The sequence below is a fragment of the Seriola lalandi genome, unplaced genomic scaffold (genome assembly GCF_002814215.2).
Source record: "Seriola lalandi dorsalis isolate HSWRI2012SDOR001 ecotype SW California unplaced genomic scaffold, Sedor1 jcf7180002054406, whole genome shotgun sequence".
Taxonomy (NCBI): domain Eukaryota; kingdom Metazoa; phylum Chordata; class Actinopteri; order Carangiformes; family Carangidae; genus Seriola; species Seriola lalandi.
This window is the reverse complement of record NW_019524959.1, coordinates 588,740-612,978: the sequence shown is the minus strand read 5'-3', so window position 1 is coordinate 612,978 and position 24,239 is coordinate 588,740. Positions and strand designations below refer to the sequence as shown.

The 24,239-nt window shown below is 41.5% G+C and overlaps 1 protein-coding gene across 1 annotated transcript in view; it reads right to left on the bottom strand.

Annotated features, from left to right (window-relative positions):
- Window positions 1-24,239, bottom strand: part of LOC111657530 (mitogen-activated protein kinase kinase kinase kinase 4-like) — a 68,897-nt gene that overhangs the window by 17,580 nt on the left and 27,078 nt on the right. The window contains exon 3 of the mRNA XM_023409735.2: window positions 7,406-7,462. Coding sequence (XP_023265503.1) covers window positions 7,406-7,462 — 57 coding nt within the window. The remainder of the gene's footprint in view (window positions 1-7,405; window positions 7,463-24,239) is intronic.

The following is a 24,239-nucleotide window of genomic DNA, read 5'->3' as shown; positions in this document are numbered from 1 at the left end:
GGGGGGGGGGCAGGAGTTTTTCATCACTTTCCAATATGTCCCCTTAGGGGAGGTACGAGCTCTACCGAGTGTCATTCTAGATTCTAGATTAGATTTCATTCTAGATCTGTATTCTACATTTTTCAAAAAAGACCTCAATCAGGAATCGTTATCTGATCACAGCTGAAGAAATATTATGCTAAGAATCTGACTCTAAAAAATAAATAAATAAATTAAAAAACATCTGAGGATCTGGAACCTGAGAATGTCTGGCATTTAAAGAAAGTGTCTAAACAATTAGTTCAAAATTGTTGTTTAGTAAAGTTCTGTCCGATGACCGTTTCAAGAAGAACGGGGGCCCAGCAGTTGTTACCATTTTCAGTACCTGACAGTTTTTCTATACTGAGCTCTAGCAGCAAGTTTAGACCTCAGTCTGTCAGAAAGCATCATTTAAATTCAACAGAGACAACACAGAAATACATACACACACACACACACACACACACACACACACACACACACAGACTGATGTGTGTGTGTGAGATAGACGGACAGAAAATGACCTGGAGGTCAGGATACAGCTGCTTGGATAAGGAGACAGTGACATCATCCTCTTTCTCTCTCTCTCTCTCTCTTTTATATGATCACTATGTCTCTCTCTCTCCATCTTGTTTTGTTCACTGTTCATTTATTTTGGTCACTCTGTCCCTTTCGTCCTTGCAGCATCACTTTCCATTACTGTCTCAGATAACGACTTTAGTCCCATGTCCATGTGTCCCATCGTTACGACACCTCACCTCTCTCTCTCTCTCTCTCCTCTCTCTCTCCCTCACTCTCTCTGTCTCACTTTCCCTGAACTATATATTCACAGTCAGTCATTCAAAACAAGGCGTCCTGAAGCTACTCATTATCATTCCTGGGCATGAAATGGTGGGGAGACTCGGTGGCGGCCATATTGCTGCTGAAGTATTACAGCACACAATGTGAGAGGAGCAAAATGGAAGCATAATGGAAAACGGGAGCCGAGTGGGAGGGAGACTTTGGCTTTGATGGAGGCCAAGAGAGGTCGACACATCTCTAACAGGCAACCAGGAACCTGGAGCGACTTGATCCATTGATTATTTTAAACACTCACTGTGATCCTGTCATATCTGAAGAAGCCTCGTGGGTCTAAACGTTCGCTACTTCTGCCCAGTTATTTTGATGATCACCGAATAAGCCAAAATCCACAGTCCTCGTTCTTTGCAAAAAAATTAATTCTGAATTTCAGCTGAAGCTAATATGAGGCTTCAGCTGTCTGAATTAGTGAAATCAAAGTCAAAGGATATTCCCTCTTTTTATTTTCCCTCCACTGCGCCTCAGCGAGAAAACACAAAGAGAGAATTTCATACTGTAACTTAGACACAGCCCCACCTGATTTCTCTAACTTCTAACTGCTGAAGCCTCGCACAGTAGAGGACTGTGGACTTTGTTCCCCATCATTTACACTCAGATCATTTACATTTGCAGACAGTACAGACAGGAGAAAGACCATATGCAAAGCCCCTCTTTTCTAAATTTTGTGCCGATCCATCTTGAAAACGTATAAATATTCTTGATAATTCACAGCTTCAGTGAAAACATGTTTGACACTGAAATTGGCCTGAAAAGTTATTAGATTCACTCTATATCCACCAACTCAGTGGCGATGCGAACTCTTCCACGCTGCAGCTGGTGAGGCTTAGGAAGAGTTACAAACATACAATCCCATGCCTTCAACACCTTCCTACTTTTCACTCTCACACCTCTGAACGGACGGGGAGGGGAGGGTGGGAGGTGAGAGAGACGGACAGACCGAGACAGAGTCGACTTGCTTTAATGCGTCCAGTTTGTTTCATGTGCGAAATTCACAGAAAGTGATTCAGCAAGCTACAAATTATAGCGACAAAAGCTATTTATTCCCCCGCGGGAAGCAAAAAGTTGAGATGAAGATGCTCGCTGTGGAGTTTTTCGACTCATCAAGATTGATTTTTTTTTCCAACTGAATCCTACTGGATTACATCAAATCAACAGCAGCAGTGAGAGATGCAAAGCTGCTGCAGCTTCTCTCTCTCTCTCTCTCTCTACCTCTACCTCTCTTTCCGTCCTTCCTTTTCCTTCCGATTTCCTGTTGGGATAAAGATGACTTCATCCTTTCTGTCTATTCTTTCACACCCACTCACTTCTCAAAGAAAACAGAGGTGGTGACTAAAAGAGAAAGAAAAAGGAAGAGAAGAGGGGAAAACACAGGGGAGAATGTGGATGAATGCCACAACAACAAAAAAGAAAAAGAAAAAAAGAGTGTGGAATGAAGGGAGAAGATAGATGGATGAGAGAGACGAGAGGTAGCGAAAGAAGAAAGAGAGAAGCATGCGAGCAGTAATAGACCCTCCCATAATCCCACTGCACTTCAGCTGAACCTTCACAGAGGAGGAAAGGGGGGAAAAAAAACTCCCTCGCGGATTTCTCCTCCAATCTAAGTTCCCTCTCTCGCCGTCTAAGGTTTCACTCGCTCGGTCCCTCACTTTCCTTTTTTCTCCTCTTACAACACATTAAAGAGAAAATCATACACTTAGAGAAGTTCACAAACGTTCCCTATAGGAAAATAAGAAACTCTGATATACTGTCGACAAGCCGCGCTGCTTCATGATGCACAAACAGCAAACCGCACAAACGATAACAGTGCTATTTATCATCAATCATATGGTTGTCCTTCAGGAGCTGACTTCCTGACAGCGGCTTGAGTTAGATCAACACACCAACTGCAACTTTTTTTTTTGGTGTCAGAAGTTGGACAGAAAGATGGAAGAAGTGAACGCTTCTTTAGAAACACTTTAAAGGTGGTTTATAGGTATTTTAGTTTAAAACATTCACAAATTAACTGAAATTATCAACTGCATGTGAAGAAATAACAGTTTTGACGTTATACCAAAGACGTCTATGTGTTTTGTTGCAGGGATAATCTACAGGAGTTAGCATGCTAGCCAGCTAGCTCTGGCCTGTCCCGACCTGTAATAGCACTTTGTTCCTCAGGAAACGATAGTGAGATCCAACATGAGAGGATGAAGAAGTAGCGCTGCTTCTCATCAGTGAATAAAATGGCAGAAGAAACAATGGCTGAGGCTCTTGGGAAGCGACCATTATCAGAAAATAAAAGCAGTAATAGATATAGAGAATTGATGAGTAAACGAATGAAGTTTGATACTGAATTTGTATTGTAACATTAAGTAAACGGCCGTTAATGCTAACGTTGGCTATTTAGCAACAGCAAATTCTTACATACAGCACCTTTAAATGTTGAAATAAAAAATGTAAAAGAAGAAAAACACCACAAACGTTTATCACCCGAAGCATCATCCAATAAAGCTTAAAGAGGGACAACGCTTTTAGTCTCAAATACCAGCAATTAGACCCATCCCCTGCAACAGGCCCCTGCAGTGAGGCACTCAGCTGGAACCGAAACAAAGAACTGAAGTTGGAAATACGTTTTTTGCAAAGATACATGTAAACATCTCTGTGAACCTACACAGAGAAGGGTGTTCAGGGTAACTGTAGGTCAAACACATCCACAGTTCTCAACAAAGCATTGTGCGGACCTGTGCATCAAACGAGCTGATTGGTTAATCCAGCTCCTCTCAGGATGCAGGTTTGAAAAGCGAGTAAACTTTATGCTGCAAAAGTTGTGCTTATCATAAAGAGTAGGACTGCAACATAAGATGGTTTTAATTTATTAATTTAGATTAATCTTCTATCATTCCATAAGTAAAGTAATTTTTTTGTTGACTAACTGAATAATCATTTCACCTTTATATGAAGATAAAAGCCTGTCAAGTGTCTCCAGCTCCTGCATGTTCACCTATATTCAGCCTGAAGACGTCTTTTAGTCTCAACACATCACACATGCTGTTGTTTTTATTTTGCAAAAGACACAGTGCTGATACACAAGCAGCACATTTGTGACAGTAATTTTAACACTGAATTGATTTATATCACAACATGTATATTTAATGCTGCCTGACACGATGAAATGTTTTCTACACGGCCCTGCCCTTGTATTTCACTCCTTGTCCACTTGCTCTGTCCTTCTCAGTGTCTGTCTCCACCCCCCCACCCCCTCCTCTCTGCTGCTCTGTATATGGAACAGGAAGCGGTATGTGGGTCAGAGCACATATGCCGAGAAGTGCACAAGGAGCCGACAGTGGACATGCACGCACACACAAACACACACACACACACACAACCACACACATGGGAAAGAAGATGTATAGCTGTGTTGTTTTGCATCTATGACATGTGAGTGTATGAAAGGCTCTTGTGGTTCACTTCAGAGGTCTCTCACACTCACACACACACACACAAATAAATGTTGCATGAGATTAGTGTGTATGTGTGTGTGTGTGTGTGTGTGTGTGTGTGTGTGTGTGTGTGTCTCTATGTGCATGTGAAAATCTCAAGCTTTTCCACTGCAAACAACTTCCTCTTCTCAACCGTCATTCCTGGCAAACATCCAGACAAACTGAATGTTTATTTTAGAAAACGGCTGAACTGTGTGGTAAAGGACCACTCTAAATATTTTTGAAGGAGAAGGAAGAAGAAAAAAAATTAACCGTCATGTCTTGAATATCCCCTACATGTGTATTTCTCTTCAGGGGTTCAGCTCGTATGAATACACAAACACATTCCCACCAAATGCTCCTGATCCTTCTTCATGTCCTGTCTCTAATCTCCACAGTTGGAGATGGAGATTTGTGCCTGCAGGTCACAGTAAGAGGTACACTCCCAAACCCTGAGTATTTCCAACAGGACTGGTAAACTCACTAATCACCATCACAGATGGTTCAGCAGTAACAATATTATTGAATTTCCTTGTATTTGGGATCATAGTTTTTCTGTATTATATTCAGTAGAGGTGGAAAAAGCATTTAACAATTCTTTGATATTAAAACTTCCCACTAAACCCCACGTTGTTTACATTTACTCAGCATTAGAAGGGAAATGATGGATTACATGACTAATCAATACTCATTGTTACATAAAAGGCTACAATCTGCCCGACATCATCATCATCATCGTCGTCGTCGTCATGACAATCTCCCAGCAGACAGTTCTTTCCTTTCCTCCTATTGTCCTGCTGGATAAATTCACAGGGATTGCAACACCGAGGATGAGCATGGAATAACATTACTAATAAGGGGGAGGTTTGTTGATGTGGTTTGGCTTGACCACTAAATAATTTCAATCATTTTAAGGTGAGTCAGGTAAGTAAACACAAGGTGTCAGTGCTGGGGAAATCGAGTGTGTAACATGCTTTTTCATGCAGCATCTCTACTTGAGATACAAAATGTTGATGGTTTATCAATGCACCGCTTCACAGGTCCCACAATGAGTGAGGAGGGTCATGAGATGATTAAATGGATAAGTCAGGACAACATATTTCTGTTAAAAAATTTGATTTACATAAGTTTTACTTGTGAAATACTGGATTCTTTCACCTCTTCAAGCCTCTGAAAATCATTCAGATGAAACGGTGTGAAAGGTAAAATAGTTTTAACAAAGAATTGTGTCAGTGCAGCACTGAATTACCAATTGATTTTGTAAATATAAAATGAATCAATTTGTACCGTGTACTATATATATGTACATTTTACAAAGCATGTCCTTATTAGAGGGAGCACAACATGCAACTTAGTTAAACTAGTTCAACTGCTCATAATTCATATCTACACCAAGGACATGAGGAGTCACAAGTAGGTCTCGCTTCAAGGCTGGGAACCACTGCCCTGATCTATGAGAAACCTTTAAGATATGTATCAAGACTATTTAATGATGATGGATTTGAACATTTAACACACTAAAACATTTCAACTAAAACATTTAACACCATAAAAACACAGCTTAAGGTAAATTATCAGGGGTTTTATAGATGCTGTTAGACGGCACAATCCTCTTCAGTGGTTCACCCAGATTAAAGGATTTCATGCCTTGATGATACACTCGTTCCTCTTTAAGGCGTCTGGGCAGGAAATGGTCAAGTGGCCTCAAGTATGTGTTTGCGAATACTTTTCTCATTCTCTCATTTAGTTATTCATTCAATGATGAGTAACACGAAAGAAGGGGGAAAAAAACAAAACAAAAGGTGCCAGATATTATTATCAGTCTAGTGTGATCCAGTTTAACTGTATAAGACTACCAGGACGTTTGTGCATGTATACACATCCAAGAAAAACAGGCTCCGATTACACAGGCAGACACAGCCCTCTGGGTCCTTCCTCGACTTTGTGGAAGCTGGCCAGCACGCACCCGTGGGCTTCAATACACACACACAGACACCAATGTTCAATCTTTAAGACTATTGCCTAAACTGCCCTGGGGAAATTGGAAATCAGTTGAGCTTTAAAACACAAACTCAGCTTTATCCAATGAACTAAGAAGGATGGAAGCTGTGTGATTACAAGTCTGAGCGTTAGGACTATTTTTGGAGAGAAAACATTGACATAAGGGTGTAGAGCAGAGAGAGGAAGGGGAGTCGGGGAAACTGTTTGTTTTGGTGTTAAATGTTAAACTGAACATCTGAATAAAGAATTAGTTCTGATTTATTCTGTCAGATGTAATGAATCTAAATTTGGGATCAATTCCAAATCTGCAAAAGCTGTATTTTGTGGCTGCTGTGCTGAGGCTGGTAACCGCTGCAGTCTCACTTCATGCATTTTTCATGCATCTATGTTACTACTGTCTACAATCCTCTCTTCAAAGCGGAGATATTTTAATATAGCTGTGTGAAACTGTGACATCTCTCACACAACAAGAGTCAATGTTTGTTTCATCCAACACTACACATGATAGAAAAGAGAAAAAAAAAAATCAGATTCCAAATTTTTTTTTTTTTTTTTAAAGAATTCAACAAGTGCAGCTGCAGTTCAAGAAGAGATTTCTGTTTCCATCCACCTCGGTGCATCGATTAAAGGAAAATGCGACAAAGTGCATTGGAAAAAAGACGCAGGAATTAAATCTTTCCATACATGAAGGATGTGACTTCAACGTCTGAAGATAAAAGAAATAGTGGCAGATGAAAACATTAGATTTGTGTGGATTGATGAAGAAACTGTTACATACACAAATGAATGCATGAAACAAAAGCCATAACTTCTATGTTTTCTACATTTCCACCATCTTGAGGTTTGGCTGGCGCTCTGTTAATTACATCATCTTGTTGCACCTTCTTCCTCTGCAATGATTTAGTGGCACGCGACTGGAGAATTAGCTCCACTGGCTGTTTATCAACTCCTTCATATTCACACAACAGTATTCAATGGATGGATGGAAAATTCTGTTATAATTGATACTAAATTTAGATGGAAACTTGACTAATAGCAACAAATATTAAAAGTACACATCTGTGTTTACTGACCTCGGTGACGTCCATGACCTTGATGGCCGCCAGTTGTCCCGTCTTGACATGTCGACCCTGGAGAAAAACAGAAGAGAGAGAGACATGAGGACGAGGTAAACCTGTAATTTCTTTCCACCATGCAGCACACACATCATCATGACCATTTACCAATCTGTGTCTCTATTGTTCAGATATGAATAGCTCAGTTATAGGACAATCTAGAGCAACAATATGACAATAATGACGGTACTTTTCTTTCAGTTTTGCAGAAGGAAACCAGAAAGTGACCGATGTCACGGCTGTGCAAATTGTTGGTGAGAATCAAAAAGCTTTCCAGGCGTCACGGGCTGAGTAAACATACAGGCCGATGCAGATGGTCATAAAAACAAAAACCAGATTCATAACAACCAATTTTCCTCCACAATAGTGTGGAGAATCATGGGCGATGCTCCAAACCTTCAGCATTCCTTAACAGACTCGGGTGTTTTCAGCGTGGGCAAGGAATTAAAACATAACTCTCTCCTCTTTTTCAGGGAACGTTCAAAAATACGAAATTAATAAGAAAGATTTCAAGTTAGACTTAAAAATGAAAACACCATCCAGGAGGATTTAATCTGCCGCTATAGGTAGAGGTAGATGCGTGCGTAGAGTACGGTAACGCCTGTTGAACACAGCAGCACCGACCCTGCTGTTAAAGCCTGTTCTCACTCTACTACTGGACCAGAATGGCCCAGTTGCCTCTGTGGGCTAACAATGCTATCTCAAATGTTTTCACAGACGGAAAACTGGAGAGGGAAGACAAACACACAGGGAGAGTGAACGTCTGTGCAAACCCACACAAATCTGCATCATGTGTTGCAGCCTGTGTGTGTGTGTGTGTGTGTGTGTGTGTGTGTGTGTGTGTGTGCGCATGTGTGTCTGAACTGCCACATGATCAGGTTTCCTTTGTGTGAAACGGGACAGCGACACCTGAGCTGCTGGCCCCTGTTCCTGAATGAGTTGGCGCAGTCCACAGTTTGAGTGATGACGGATTAGCCCATTTTGGTTTAAGCCACGGGGGACAAGTGTGTATATATGTGTGTGTGTGTGTGTGTGTGTGTGTGTGTGTGTGTGTGTGTGTGTGTGTGTGTGTGTGTGTGGAGATGGGGTTGGCAAAAAGGTCAAGGCTGATTGAGAGAGCGAACTGCAAAGATGACAAGGAAGCAAATCTCTGCTGGTGCCCGACTGTGGGAACTACAGTGTGGGAATGGAAAGGTGAAGGAGGACAAAACTGTCAGCTGTCCAAGAAGAAAAAAAATGAAGTAAGCATGAGACAAAACTCATGACGTAAGAAACAAACAGAGAATTAAAGACGTGGTAAAGATGCTGGGAGAGGACACAATTTATTTTATTCTGTTTTGTTGATATCTAAATGGCGCAGCAGTGTGAGGGGAGACGAGTGTAGACACTGAGTAAATTTGAGGACTGGCAATTATAAATTAAAGTGGAGGTGGGCTGCTGCCGAACGTTATCAGCCACAAAACACAAAGGGGAAATGGTGACGAAGCGAAGGGGCGAGGAAGGGAAAGACAAACAGAGCCGTTTCAGTGCAGACACTGAAAATAACAAGGGACATTAACAGGATATTTAAATGTGAAAGTTATTTTAAAAAACTAGAAAAAGATAAAGGTGTATTACAGCGACAAAATATGTATTTATGAGTGAGCAGTGAAGGCAATTGTTCCAAAGAGACGTTCTGTGACAATGTGCGAGTCTGACGATGTTTAAAATGCAAAAGGACAATTCACTCAATGGCATTTCATCAAATCTGCTTATTGAGATCAAATCCTTTCAAGACATTTGTTGAATTTATTATGATTTAGTTTAGTTTTTAAACTATTTTAAAGACAAAAAAACTCTAAAACTCAACAACTCACAAACAAACTGCCACCAATGAACAGCTTTTACATAAACACTTAATAATCAGATGGCTGCATGTAATGTGAAAGGGTTTAATCACTGAATTACCACCAGCTCTGCACTTTGAGTGTGTCTTGTTTTTTTTATTGTTTTGGTTTCACATTAAGGCCTCTCATCAAATGAATTTACAACTGCAGCTGTTTTCAGCACGAAAATAAAAAAAAAAGAAAGAAAAAAAATGCCAATAAAACCCACTGCATTCTACCTCTCCAGCACCGTAACAGCAGATCGGCAAAGTTGGTAACTAGTCAGTAAAAACAGAAGAGCATCTAAAAAAGGAGAGTGAACGCTGGACGTACGTTCATCGTGTGGGGAGTGATAATGTTTTCTTCTCGCCCGCTGACGTGGAAAAAGGCAAGAGTTGGTAAACCTGTTAGCTGCAGCAGCCTCATAAGCTGATAATATGTCAGGGCTAAAGTGTTTGTTATGGAGCTCCTCTCCCAAAAACCAGTAAAGAAATCACTAACTGAACTTTTTATTCTTTTGAAGAAGAAGAAGAAAAGGTGAACGAGTTTTACAGATTTCACCAACTTGGGTAAAAAAAAAATCCAGAATTAAATCAAATCATTAGCCAAAGTCCTCAAAACTCAGTTGGTCATCCTTGAACTATGGACTGTTAGTGGCAATGTGTGTGTGTGTGTGTGTGTGTGTGTGTGTGTGTGTGTGTGTGTGTGTGTGTGTGTGTGTGTGTGCGTGCTAAGTGTGTGGTGTCTCGGTGCTTTTCAGCCACAGCAGGCCGACCTCCATCAGCCTCCATTAAACTCCAGCATCCATCTTATTCTAGCGCCGCTGAGTCATCCGTTTCTAACTCACGACACACACACGCACAGAAGGTATTTCTGATGTACTAATGCACACAGAAAACACACACCCACACACACACACACACAAGCACAAATGAATTACCCTCGCCACACACACAAAAAGTATATGAATCACAAGATTTCCCCTGGCTGAGTGTGTACTCAGTCTGACCTCAACATCTCTATTCCACAATTTGCATTTCTTTTTCTCCAGTGACGAAAAGGCTTGTTTAACAATTTGCTGCCCTGAGAGAACAAGAAGCAGCAGCGTGTGTGTGTGTGTGTGTGTGTGTGTGTGTGTGTATGTGTGTGTGTGTGTCTGTGTTAGGAGTGAGGAGTGCTGACGATGCAGTTTTGTGAAGGCTTAAGAATGTGTGTCGACTGGGATTATTCATAATCACGTACGCACACACACACACACACACACACACACACACACACACACAGGAGGAATTCTCTCCAGTGCATGCACTTCTACTGTACATCATTTGGCCAACCTGTGGTGTCAGTGTCTGCACACACACACACACACACACACACACACACACACCCTGAGGCTAATATACTGTATAGGAGCTGCTGTATGGATACCAGTGACATCATGACAGATGCTGATGAATGAACAGCATCTCTCTCTCTCTCACACACACGACTTGTCTCTTTCCTTGTTGAGGTTAGGTTTAATTTCATAAGCGTCCATGAAGTGAATAAAACCACTCATGGCTGACACCCATTATTGTAGGTGTGTGTGTGTGTGTGTGTGTGTGTGTGTGTGTGTGTGTGTGTGTGTGTAAATGTCTGTCTATGGTTGTGTTGACAGATTTTTGTTTAAAGCCAACATTTCTGCTTTGTGAGGACATTTTGATCCTCACACCCTCAAAGAGCAGTTTGAGGGTTAAAACTTGGTTTAAGGCTTTAAGGTTAGAGTTAAGTTTAGTTTATGGTTAAGGTTAGACATATAGTTGTGATGTTTAAGGTTAGCTTAAGGGGCTAGGGAATGCGAAATGAGAAAGACGTGAGAGTGTGTGTGTGTGTGTGTGTGTGTGTGTGTGTGTGTGTGTGTGTGTGTGTGTGTGTGTGTGTGTAAAGAAAAAGGTGTGTTCTGACAGGTCGGTCATGGTATTTGACCTTTAATTTTCCAATCATGTAGGGAAATATTTGCCATTTTTCCTTTAGTGAAGCTGCTTTTTGAAAGGAAATTATTAACAACACAATGCTGTCTAGATGATGATGTGTGTGTGTGTGTGTGTGTGTGTGTCTCCTCTCTGTGTGTGAGAAAGGTGACCTCAGAACGCAGACTGTAATAATTACAGAATCCCCCCAACCGCCAACACACACACTCTCTCTCCCTCACACAAACACACACACACACACACACACACACACACACACACACACACACACACACACACACACAACACACACACACACACACACACAATGGCTAAAAGATGACATCATCTTCTCCGGTTCCTTTGTTCAGAAACGAGACACAGATATACGCTCACACCTGGTTAATATGGACGTATAAAAGACAGAGGGACAGTCCGTCAGTCCGTCAGTCCGTCAGTCCGTCAGTCCGTCAGTCCGTCAAAAGAGCAGAACTGAGACAGTGAACGTCGCTTCTTCTCGCTGGAGGTTTGTCCACCATTCCTGTCAGTCTAACCAAGTTACTAACTGAGATCTAAGGAAACAACATCACAGGACAGGACAAGGTTGTAAATAAAGCCTCAGTTTAGTCACATTATCTAAACCGGCAGTTCCCAACCTGGGAGTCAGGAACCTACAAAGACCCACGAGATAAATCAGAGAGGTGAAAGGATGAAAAACAGTTTAAGTATATAACATATATATATATATATATATATATATATATATATAAAAAATTTCAGCAACAGTTTTTTCTGTCCTCTAATTTTCCGATATTTTTCCCGTTCTTCTTCTTCGGTTACAACCCGCAGAAACGGACAATTAGCAGATAGACTCACAGGCCAAAAAAGATTGTGAACCAATGATCTGAAACCACTTATTTGGAAGTGAAATGGAAGCCAAGTGCATCTTAAGTGTCGGTACGAAAGCTAAGTGCATAGAAAAAAAAAAATATGGTGAGCATAGGAGGTCAAAGCTGAACGAGAAGTCAGTCTACAAAATCTAATTTCCGATGTTTGAAACTAACAAATTGGGCATTCACCTTTGTTTCTCCTCTGTATGTCATTGGTTTGTTTACAACCTGTATGAGAGCGTCCTGCAGATACTTGTTTTTTTTACTAATGTTTAAACAATGTTTGTGGTTTTTCCACATTGGATTTTAGGATATCCTCTTAGTGGAAAAAATCAAACATCGAACAATGATGAGAGACGTGTCAAATCCAAATTTCAGGAGATTCAATCTGTCTCGTAAACAGCAGCGAGTGTGTGTGTGTGTGTGTGTGTGTGTGTGTGTGTGTGTGTGTGTGTGTGTGTGTGTGTGCGCGAGCGCAGAGAAAACTTGACTCGGTGGTGAAGACTTAACCTCTTCACCTGAACCAGACATTATCCAGGGGAATTAAGTCCTTCACCGAACATTACATGATTTCTAGAAAGTAAAATAAAGGCAGCAATGGAAATAAAATCAGCTGCAGTTCTATTAGAGCAGGCAGATGAACAGATGTGCATGCTGGAAAAACACAAGATCTAACAGATCTTAAAACTTCAATAAACCTCTCATTTAATCTTTTATTCTTTTTTAAGACCTTTTATAACCATGAACGTAGATAATGTAGTTACTGAAACTCTTAAAGCTTCCCAGCTGACTCCACGCTCCGCTCCAACATGACATAATCCTTCTGTCATCCGACTCTCCCATGACTCGCACCATGATCTCTCTCCACTGTGCTTGGTCAAGTCTATGTGGGGGGGGTGGGGGTGTTTGGACCCGAGTCTCCCTTATCATGGAAAAGCCTGGAGGGCCCGCGAGGTGAGCGGCCAACCTCGAGTTGGTTTCATTCAGAGTTTTAACCTCACATGGTCTCAAGACATTTTCTTCAGACGCCCTCGAGGCAGGTTTGTATTCGTGGAAGAAGAAACTTTGTCTGAGACGACAATACACCCCGGAAATTCAGCAACTGCGCTCTTGTCTGACCAAAATTTTTTATTTTCCATAGGCGCCTAAAACTTTCCACTGAAACTAGTGATTGATTAAATTATTTCATCAACGGCTCTTTAAAGAATAACGATCACGGCGGGGTTTGGCTCGGTGTGGGCAGAGGTTCGCTTTAGTGAACCACAACCAACGGTGATGTGAGAGTGTACAGCTCAACCTATTTATATGTCCACTGGCCACCGTTAACCCCAAATCTTTATTTATTTTACATTCTGGGAAAAACCCCCAAAGATGCCAAATACGTGGGCTGAATTTTGAGGAAATGTGTATTAAATTATGCACAAGACATGTCAAATTTTTCTACTTGATTGAATGGTCCTGCCTATAAATACGTGTTATTTTGGGCTTTAATATTTAATTCAATAAAGCTCAAACACAGCACTGTAACATGCAGATATAGAATATGTATCAAGAAATGCTGGAATACATTTAACATATGCATTTAAACAAACTATTCTCATCATTAATTACATGTTTAGTCTATAAAATATCAGGAAATAATGAAACAATGAGCCCGAGGTGACAGCTTCACTAGGGCTGTAACTGACGATCATTTTCATTATCAATTAATCTCCTGATTATTTTTTCAGTTAACTGATCGTTTGGTCAAAAACAGTAGTGAAATATAAATCCCTAAAGCCCAAGGTAACATTTGTAAATAGCTTGTTTTATACAGTCAACAGCTCGAAACAGAGAGTTCGGTTTACAGTCACATAACTTAACAACTGAGAAGCTGGAACCAACCAACGTTTTGAAAACTGAATTAACGATCAGTCAGTTATATAAATAGTTGGCCAATAATTTTCCGTCAACCCAGCATTTAATTTATTTGCTGACTGCTGCAGCACTTCTCTTTCTCTGACAGAAAGTTACAGCAATCAATACATATTCAATTTCTAATGTTTTGAAAGGAGAAAAGTTGAAAATCCTTAATTGATTGAAATCTTCATAAAAAAGTATCAGAGTTTATATTTTGTTGATTCGTTTTCAGGGTTTTTCCAAGTTGTCGTGCCTTCATCCCGCCAGTGAGAATGTCTGAATATAAAATACATGGATGTGAATCAGCGCCGGGGGTTTGGACTGAATACAGACGACAGAGCAAACGCTCAGTCAGCAGACTGGTGAGGAGCTCTGGGCTTCAACAAGGTCACGTGTGCAGGTGCTGATGAATTGATTCACTCTGGGAGCATTTCACTTCAGAGATTCTGCTTTGGGTGCAGAGCATCACTGACTCACCCCGTCCCCCGATCCCCCCCCGTCCCCCGGCAGCCAGCAGTCACTTTAATCAGCCGGTGTTTGCCAACACTGCCCGGCCCATGGCTCTCCACAGATGACCGGCTCCACTGATGTCATTTCTTTTTACACTTTACACTTATCAACTGCTGACTACAGATTTTTGTTTTGCTGAGCTGGCCAGACGATTTCGTCATAAAAGTTTAATGAATTAGTCGAATACAGAGAGATAAAGGCAAAATGTCTAATAATTACTGGGAAAAGCTACAACTGTGGCCAAGACAGTTGGCCCAGCACCACATTTCCCATCAGGTCTGTTGCTTTGTGTCTACAAAACATGTTGGAAAATTATCCTTAAATCTTATCTTCTTAAAAAAAATCCCCCCAAATTCTACCAGTAATAAATTCCGTCTTGTTTTAAGATACTGATGCTGATTTAAGTCTGAAACAGAAAACACAGCTGGGAATATGTTGACTTTCATAAGGGAAAGTACAGACTTAGAATTTTTAAGAGTGATTGGATGAAATAAAGCAAATTACTGCTGCATTAATCAATCTTTTTAAATTAAAACAGTGGGTTAAAACGACCATGTGTGATGTGAAAGGGCTCCCGTGTAGTGCACTGGACCTCTCAAGCTCTCTAGCTAATTGTTTGCTAACACGTTTACCGTTATCAGCCTTATAAAAAGTGCTAATACGTCAGTGTTGTGTTTAAAACTTGTTCTGCTGCCCCCAAATGGTCAAAATACATCAATTAAATTAAATTAAACTTTTACCATTCAGACATCGGCTTGTTTGTTCATTATAATGATATGCAACAGTCTCAAAATAAATACTTATTTTTTTTAACTATATCCTCTTGACATGCTCCATCTCGTATCTTTAACAAACGCTCCTAACCCGTGACCTACTGACCGTGTGACATGAGGAGCCATTTTGTTTATGTGACAGTTTTGACAGGCTGCTCATACAAAAGTATATCTGCAGCAAATTTGAAAACATAAAGAAAGGTAATTAAAGCGACAATCATGGAGCCTGAGCGAGACACTTAAAGAGGCTCGGTCATGTCCTGGTGACCTTTAAAGCTTCCCCCGCTCCGATCACTCCTCTCTCCAATCAGGAGCCGATGAGGGAGAAGACGTCAGCTTTAATGACGTCCTTTACTAGGACGAGTGGGACCTGACCCCAGAGATCATAAGGTACACCTTGCCCCGACCCAGCTGGTGTGACCTTTGACCTCAAGCTTCCACTCTAAAGGGAAGGGAGGGAGAAGGAGAGTGATCTGGGTTTCTCATTAGAGGGGAGGAGACAGAAGCTGAACCCAGACGCTGATCTGGGGTCAGTTTCGGGGTGATCGGAGAAAAATCACTTGTGTTTTGCAACATTAGGATGAAAACTATAAAAGTATTGAAGTAAAATCTAAGCTGTAATAAAGAAGACGGGAGAGAGAGAGGCAGTGACATGCAAGAAAGTTCAACAGCTGTAATCGAACCAGAGACATTACACTCACGCCCCATGACACTAATTGTCGGTGCCGTTATTCCCAATTCCCTGCTCTCCTATCTCACTTTTGTCGTTTCAACTGCAGCAGAAAATCATTAAATTCAACGGCCAGCAACGTCTCACAGCAACGTTTCTCTGCTGTTACTTTTTTACAACCATTTTTGGTGCTGCTGTGCTTTTGCTTTTAAGACCTGGAAATGTGTTTTCCGTACTTTTTCAGACTGCTGCCAGAAAACACGGGAGGTCCGGAGAAAGAAAGAAAACGAGATGAAGGACGATGAACAGGAGGAAGAGGGTCGAGTGTCAGAGGGTTTAAGCGGGGACAACTTTATGAGTTTATGATCGTGTGTGTGTGTGTGTGTGTGTGTGTGTGTGTGTGTGTGTGTGTGTGTGTGTAGATGATGGCCAGATAACTAAGATGAGGGAAGAAGGGAGCTGCACAACTTCCCCCCAAGGAAATGCCAGGGGAGTGGAGTCATCCTGAACACACACACACACACACACACACACACACACACACACACACACACACACACACACACATACACACACACACAGAAGAGGTTCTCAATGCATGTATGTGCCATTTTAAACAGGTAATATACACTTTCACATAATAATCTGTTATCAACATACCCACATACTTTGTGTTTAGCCTAAATCTGGACATACTGGCTGCACTGACTATTAAGAGAGAGAGAGAGAGAGAGAGTGTGTGTGTGTGTGTGTGTGTGTGTGTGTGTGTGTGTATCGTGGTTTTTGGGACAAGGCGTTCTTTATTGCACCTCTCTGGGCTTTGGGGCATAGACAAGGAGCCAGGTGCAAGCTTTGGTACACACACAAACACACACAGACACATTTTCACAAACACACAGTGTCACATGCACACATGCACAAAGGCAGATAAACACACACAGACACTGGCACATGGAAAGACACACTCAGACACACACACACACACACACACACACACACTTCCTATTTCTGCAGCTCAGTGTGAAACCCGTCTCACTAAGAATTCTTTATTGATCAAACCAGTGATGCATACTAATTCAAAAGCTGCTAATCATCGTCGTGATGACGGGGTTCCACGCTTCAGGGTGTTTTTCACAAACTGAACAGCAGCGCATAAACAACATAAAAACACGCACACACACACAAAAAAAAATGGTGAGGTCCAGAGGAGGAATTAAAATATTTCTGGTTGGTTCCAGACGAGGGAACAGACAGCAGCTGCTGCTGAGTTCTGTACATCCTGTCGCACATTATCAACAACAGCTTCACTGAGCTACAACCAGCTCTTCAGTGTCTCCACTGCCGTTTGAAATTCACTATAAAAGCGAATACACAGTGAACTTTATTGAAGACGATAAAGAACAGCTGGATATTTCCTGATTGATTTTAGGTACTTAGATATTTTTCTATTTAATAAGAGGCCATGATGTAGGAATTCAAACTTTCTTCAGTTCATGTGTTTGTTGTCACTCGGCCGTCATGCACACAGTCTGCAGCCATAACAGGTTGTCACCCCTAAACAATTACCACATTTGTTAACTACCTCTGTGCTGATCGACTGAACGATTAATCGACTAGTTTTTTCCAGCTGCAGTCGAGATAAATGTTTCCAACAACACCTTCTGCCTGTTTTCATCTATACAGCAGTCTGCAAACTTCCAGGTGATGGTACAGATGACAGGTGACAGTCTGCTCAGTGATGCACTAACTTACAGTCAATAACATTTTGTTGTTGAGGTAAAGATTTCCTGAGGATTTAAATTACTTGATTGGCTGGGAAAGCTTTTCATTGGCTGTCAGTGTGGCAGGTGCATGGACATGGACAGAGTGAGAATTAACTGAAATATAATAATCACTAACACAACTACAACCTGAACTTCAGCTCTCACACATTCAGTCAACAATTTAGATTTTACTTTGGTCGTGCAGCGGCTGCATCACGCTCTGCACGGTACGGCGTGGCACCGTGCAGATGAGCCAGACTCGCAATTTGTGTTGATGTGCTGCTTTTTGACAACAGACACGCAGAAACACACAGTTAATGTAAAAAGCTTGTAGTGCTGAGTCAAGTTTAACAGTTTTTCCTGAGGAAGACCACCGCTGCTTTTATCTTAAAATCTGAATCCAACAATTCAATGTCAGGACAACGTCTAATTCCAACGTCAATTTGACGTAGAATACTGACGACAACTGACGTTGATGGTTTTAAGTCACGTTGTTTAGTAACCAAAGTCTCATGTCAAAGCCATCTTGACATAATACCAACATTTTAGTTTTGAACGTCACAATGTCACTTAGCCAACGTTGGGTTTTCACGTCAAACTCATTTTCGTCAAGAGTCCAACGTCTTTCTGACGTTACACTGTCATCGGGTGCTGCTGGGTGAGGACGGAAAATTAGAAATCAATCCGACAAACTACAGCCTGAAAAGTGACTAAACGAAAGACAATGTCATGGAATCACATCCCAGCCTGTAAAAAATGTGTGTTTTAATAATTCAAATAAACTTTAAGAGTAATTTAAATGTAAGCGGTTCACTTCAGGGCACGTTTTAGGTAAAAATCCATTAGTGAGAGATGAAGCTCAGTTTCTGTTGCAGCTTTGCTCTGACTGAGTGTGCAAACAGGGAGCTCTGTGTAAGTAGGCCAAGAAAACAGCCTCACTCTGGGGAGAGAGACTGAGACAGACAGAAACAGAGAGCCTGGTCAATTATAAATCTCTATTGATCGCTGTGGTGCAGCTGAAAAACTAGGAGAGCGCCTGCTCCTTTGCTACACTGGTAAGGACCATGTACAAATAAAGAAAGATCAATATAAAATTGTTGATTTTTAAATTTCGTAATACGCTTCAAACTTACATTTCTGACAGCAGATATACAGCATCCACTGGTGTGTGAGGTATTTCTGTGTCTTTTCTTTTACAGATTTGATTTCTGTAGTCCAAAGAGAGGCAGAAAAGTGAAAAGGAGTGAAAAGTAAGAAGGTCAAAGGGTCAAAGTCAGGCACACAGTGAAATAGTGTTAGAGAGAGGAGAGACAGGTAGTCAGAGAGACAGACAAGCTGTATTGCATAGCTGCTGTAATTAGATCTAGTAGTAGTAAGGGGGTTACATTCTGGGCACTGCTGCAACTTTCCATAACGTAAGGGGCTGTCACCCCATTTTTAGCCACACGAGGAGGAATGACCGTCACTGAAATGGATATCGCTTATAACCAGGCCGACAAACCACTAACATCAGGGCTTTTCCATAGCCACGCAGAGGCAGCTGGAGAAACGCTGAGTCCCACGATAGATCAACTCGACGTAAAGATGAACCATGTTCTTTTTAAGAACAGCTGCTGTCCAAAACATAGTCCCCAAATCCTTTTCTGTAAGACAAGGCCCGACTGAAACTTCTGCAAAGACTATTGTGCATCAAACTTCCTCCAATTTAAGTTTAAATGTGCAAAGAAGTTGAGAAATGAAATCCCTGAGATGTACTGTAGCTCTGTCATAAAAAATGACCCGTCGTATTCATACAAGTATATCGTCAAAGCGATAAAGCTGATGCATGACTGTAAAGTCTGACACGAGACGACCAAACGTCCTCTCACTGTTGCTTTCATCATGACATTCCTCCATCAGGCCTCTGAGCCCGGAGGATCAGCAGGGAAAACACACCGACGCAGTGGAGACAAAGGCAGCGAGAGAGGCATAAAGGAGAGTGGAGAGATGGAATTAGTGAATAAAAACGTGAAATAGACGGAGAGACGAGCAGATTAAAGCAGATCTCTGGTTTATTCGGTCCAGATCAGGGGACAAGTTCCTGCTTTGTTTGTGTCTGAACTGCTTAACAAAAGAAAGCCATGTGGCGAAGGAGTAGTCAATCAGAAATTCAGGGTGGAAAAGTCTATGCCACCATCTTTCCTGTCTGTAGCTTCAAAAGAAAAAAAACAGTCAAAAACTCTTCAGGCATCAGCATCAAGATTCAACCAAGCCAGTGTTCCTGTAGATGGGTTGAATCCCTGACGTCACGACACCACACCAGAAAAAGACAGGGAGCCTGTAGAGTCGTTCTGGACTGAACTCTTTTTTGGCCAATATCTAAGTCAATGGCCGCCTGTTAAACTCAGCGTGGAAACCTGCAGAATGCAATGTCAAAGTGAGGTTACACAACCCCCACAGGGACAGCATCAACTGGTGTCTGAATGTCTTTGGTATCAGTATTTCAAAGCTAAATTAACTCACATTTTAGCATGAAAAAAGTTTAGTTTTTACAGTTGATATAAAAAAAAAAAAAAAAAAAGGAGGCAGAAAAAACAGGTAGTCGCTGCCTCCTTGTTTCTTCAAACTCTATCTCCAGGTATGAAGCCTCTGGACGGAGCCCAGATGAAGCGGCTGAGTAGACCGGAGGAATTAGCTCGCTGTCGGACGCCATTACCTCTGTTATTACTGAGATACGGCGCTGACTCCTCCTCCACACGCTGTCCTGCCTCATCCAGAGAAGACACAGTCGAGCGACTGCTAGAAGCTCATTATTCTCTCTCAAAGGCTCATTAGTGTTGATCTTGGCTGACTGGGGGTTGCAGAGATATGAATCAGGGAGTAGTAGACTATTAAACAAATCCTGTTAGAGAGGTCTGCTTGGAGGCTTGGGATGGAGCTAGATAAAGTGATAGAACAATGTTTTGTAGGAAAGAAGCTAATGCTACTCCCTAGAACGTAATTAAATTCAGTCAAAAGGGGGAAGTAAACAAGGATGTTTGTGAAAACTTCTCAGAGGTTTACTCACTAATTTCATGTATGGAAATGTCGGTCAGTCAACCCCTTTGGTCCAGACTGAAAAATCTCAACAACTATCGGATTTGGATTGATTACCGACAAACAATTGGTGCAGACATTCATGGTCCCCACAGGATGCATCCTAATGACTTTGGCGATCCTCTGACGTTTGGTTTATGACAGAAATACCTGCAATTCTCATGTTCCATTAACCTCAACTATACTTACAAATGTTAGCATGTTAACACACGAAACCAAGATGGTGATCATGCTAAACACTAACCCTGCTAAAAATCCTGATGTTAGCATTGTCATTGTGAGTATGCAGATGTTGGCATTTAGCTCAAAGCACAACTGTGCTTAAATACAGCCTCACTGAGCCACTTTTAGACTTTAAGTCTTGTTTGTGTTCTTTGGATGTCAAACACAAACACTTATTAGTCAAGCAAAGAGTTTTCTTCTCTCAGAAATTAGCAGAGAACTATCTGTTAATTATCACCTTTATTTTCAGCTTCACAGAGGAGACGATTCACACGTTGCATGTCAACTGCAGCAGTTGTTCCTTATATCACAAAATACATTTCTTAAAACAAGGTTCAAGCTTGTTTGTTAGTTATGAGCTGCTTTTTAATGTCTAGTATTAGTGACAAGCCATTTTATTAAATCATTTTGCCAACAGATGATTAATATAAAGCCGTCATCAACTTGTCGATCTCCCTTACAACTGTTATGAGCCACTTTCAGTACATGTATAACAACATATAGCTGCATGACAACAACAATAACAGGAAACTATGGAGGAAGAGAAGAACGATGGCGTCGACAGGCTGAACACTCAGGAACAGAGTCGGACACAGGTAATGTCAACTACAGAGCATCTGTTTTTATCCCCCGGTTGGCTCACTGCCTCCTTCAGCTCCCTCAGTGACCCAAAACTCCCACACGCTGTATCTTATCTCCTGCCCGGCTTAGAGTGAACATCCACCCACCAACACACCATCAGACGAGAGGACCGTAACTGTTTATGTCCTGCTTATAAACAGGAGTGGGAGTCCATCGAAGGGACGCTCACAACTACAGATTCTTAAAGCTCTTAAAAGTGTCTTGGCACAGCTTCGGTCAGCGTGGTTGCAGGGAGATTTTCATATGTTCGTTATTGCAGCGAGTGAGTGAAATTCAGGGAGGAAAGATGGCTCTGATTCATCATGACTAACACTAATAACTAACACAGATTCTGTATCTAAGGGGCTGCTGAATACCAAACAGCACATCCGCTTTCTATTACAGGGACTTTGTGTAGGCATCAGCAGCTTAAACTATTAATTTTCTAGCATAGTTAGGGGATTTAAATCCTCTCACGACCCACCGTGGGCTCCCAGCCTAATTTCTGAAAAACGCTTCTCCAAAATGCAAATGATGTGAGCGAAAATTAGCAGTGAAACAAGAGGCAAATCACCGACTCTGAGCAGTGTTGAAGCAAGGCTGACTAATCCACAGGGGCTTAAAAGCTGCTTACATTCAACCTGGAAACCAATGCTGAGCTTAATCAGAGCGGGGCCGTGGCAGGCTAAAGTGCTAACTCAATTAGCTTGTTAGCTGCCTGGGCTGACTGTGTTTTTTAGTCTCTCTGCCCTCTGAGGTGAGTGGGGAGCACCAACAGCTAAGCAACCACCCAGCCCTTTACTCATTAGAGATTGGGAATGTAGTCAGATATAATGATACCTTAATGCTCTTAATGACAGAGGGATATTCTTCCTCTTAGGGATTAAAATATATGATGATAAAGTCTAATAGTGAGGAGGGGATTAAAAAAAACAACCTTGAGCAAGAGGGAGCAACCTGCCAAACGCAGCCTCAGTGCTGGAGCGGTCAATCATCTACAAACTGTAGAAGTGAATGTAATGAAGCAACTCAAAAATCTTCAGTTAGTGATAATATCTGTATGCGACTAAAACTGCTGCCGTGTGCACTACTGCTGCTAATCACACTATGCAAGCTCTATGCAAAGATCCTCGGTGTTCAACAAATCTGGACTCAAACCAGAGGAAAAATCTACCTGAACCTGACGTGCATGAATTCATTTTCAAGAAAAGGGAACTGAGAACAGTCGGACCTGGTCCAGAATAGACTGTGGTCTAAACCAGCTGAAACAATGCTAACACGCTAACATGCAGACTCAAGACCCACAACCACGAGCCCCATACCTCAAAATTTAGTCCTTGCATCCTAAGTCAGATATAAAATATAAAATATTACAGTCTTTATTTAAAGAAAAAAAAATATATATAATGAATTATGAAATATCAGATTATAGTATCAACCTCAAAAATCCAGTATCTGTTCTGCTCTACAAATAATAACGCAACATATTAAATATTCATATAAATACAAAGTAAGCACATAAAAGTAAATTGTTAAAATAAAGATGGAATAGAGCTACAATTGTCCTCAAACTGAACGTACAGAACTAATTTTAATGATGATCCTGGTTTACTGTTACTTTCATGCCGGCTTCAATGTAACACGATAGCAAGTTGAAACAATGGAGCCGTCTCTGAAACAATTCAATCACAGGGCGTTTGAATATCAAACAACCACACATCACACACACACACACACACACACACACACACACACACACACACACACTCTATCTCTATCTGCCCGCTTGCTCCATCCATCTGAGGAGGGGAAACGGCACGCGAGTTGAAGTGTGGCATGTGCGTGCAGTCGGCCATGTCGGACACGGCTCGTTTTGATGACACAAGCGCGCTGTGGAGATCAGCTGTGTGTCCGCCCCGGCCCCGTTTTCCTGTGTTGTGTTGTGTGAAAGAGGCCGGTGGCCTACTTTCCCCAGCTACTGATGCAAGATGGCCACTCCTACAGCGGACTATTCAGGCACGGTCCGGCTCTAAAGGGGACACAGACCTGCACGCTAATATGCAAATGATTACTAGAGTGACTGCATAAATGTTATTTCATCCACAGACATAAAACTGATAATGATGACTAACATTTTATTAGTTCAAATGCAAAACAGTTGCTGATTTCAGCTTGTGTGTGAGTTTGCTACGTTTCTGTTTCACATTAAGTTTTTATTATTCTCAGTCTCATAAAATGAGACGCAGGATGACAAGAAAAGGGAATGGCAGGCTACACAGGCTCTTTTGACTACGTGAAAAATATCCCACCATCGCTCTCAGTCGTACAGGTAAAATGTGAGACTGACACGCAGGCTATTGTAAAAGTTTATTCTGGCTCTTCAGGTGCACAAGACTGTGACATGTTTGGCTAAAGGCCGTGAATAATACAGTATTTCTCATTATTCTGGGTAAATACAACAGCAACAATGCGCTTGCACCTTCTGCCTTTGTGTTTACCAATATGTAAAGAGCTGCAGGGCTTTTGCACCTCTGTGGGGGGGGGGGGGGGGTGAC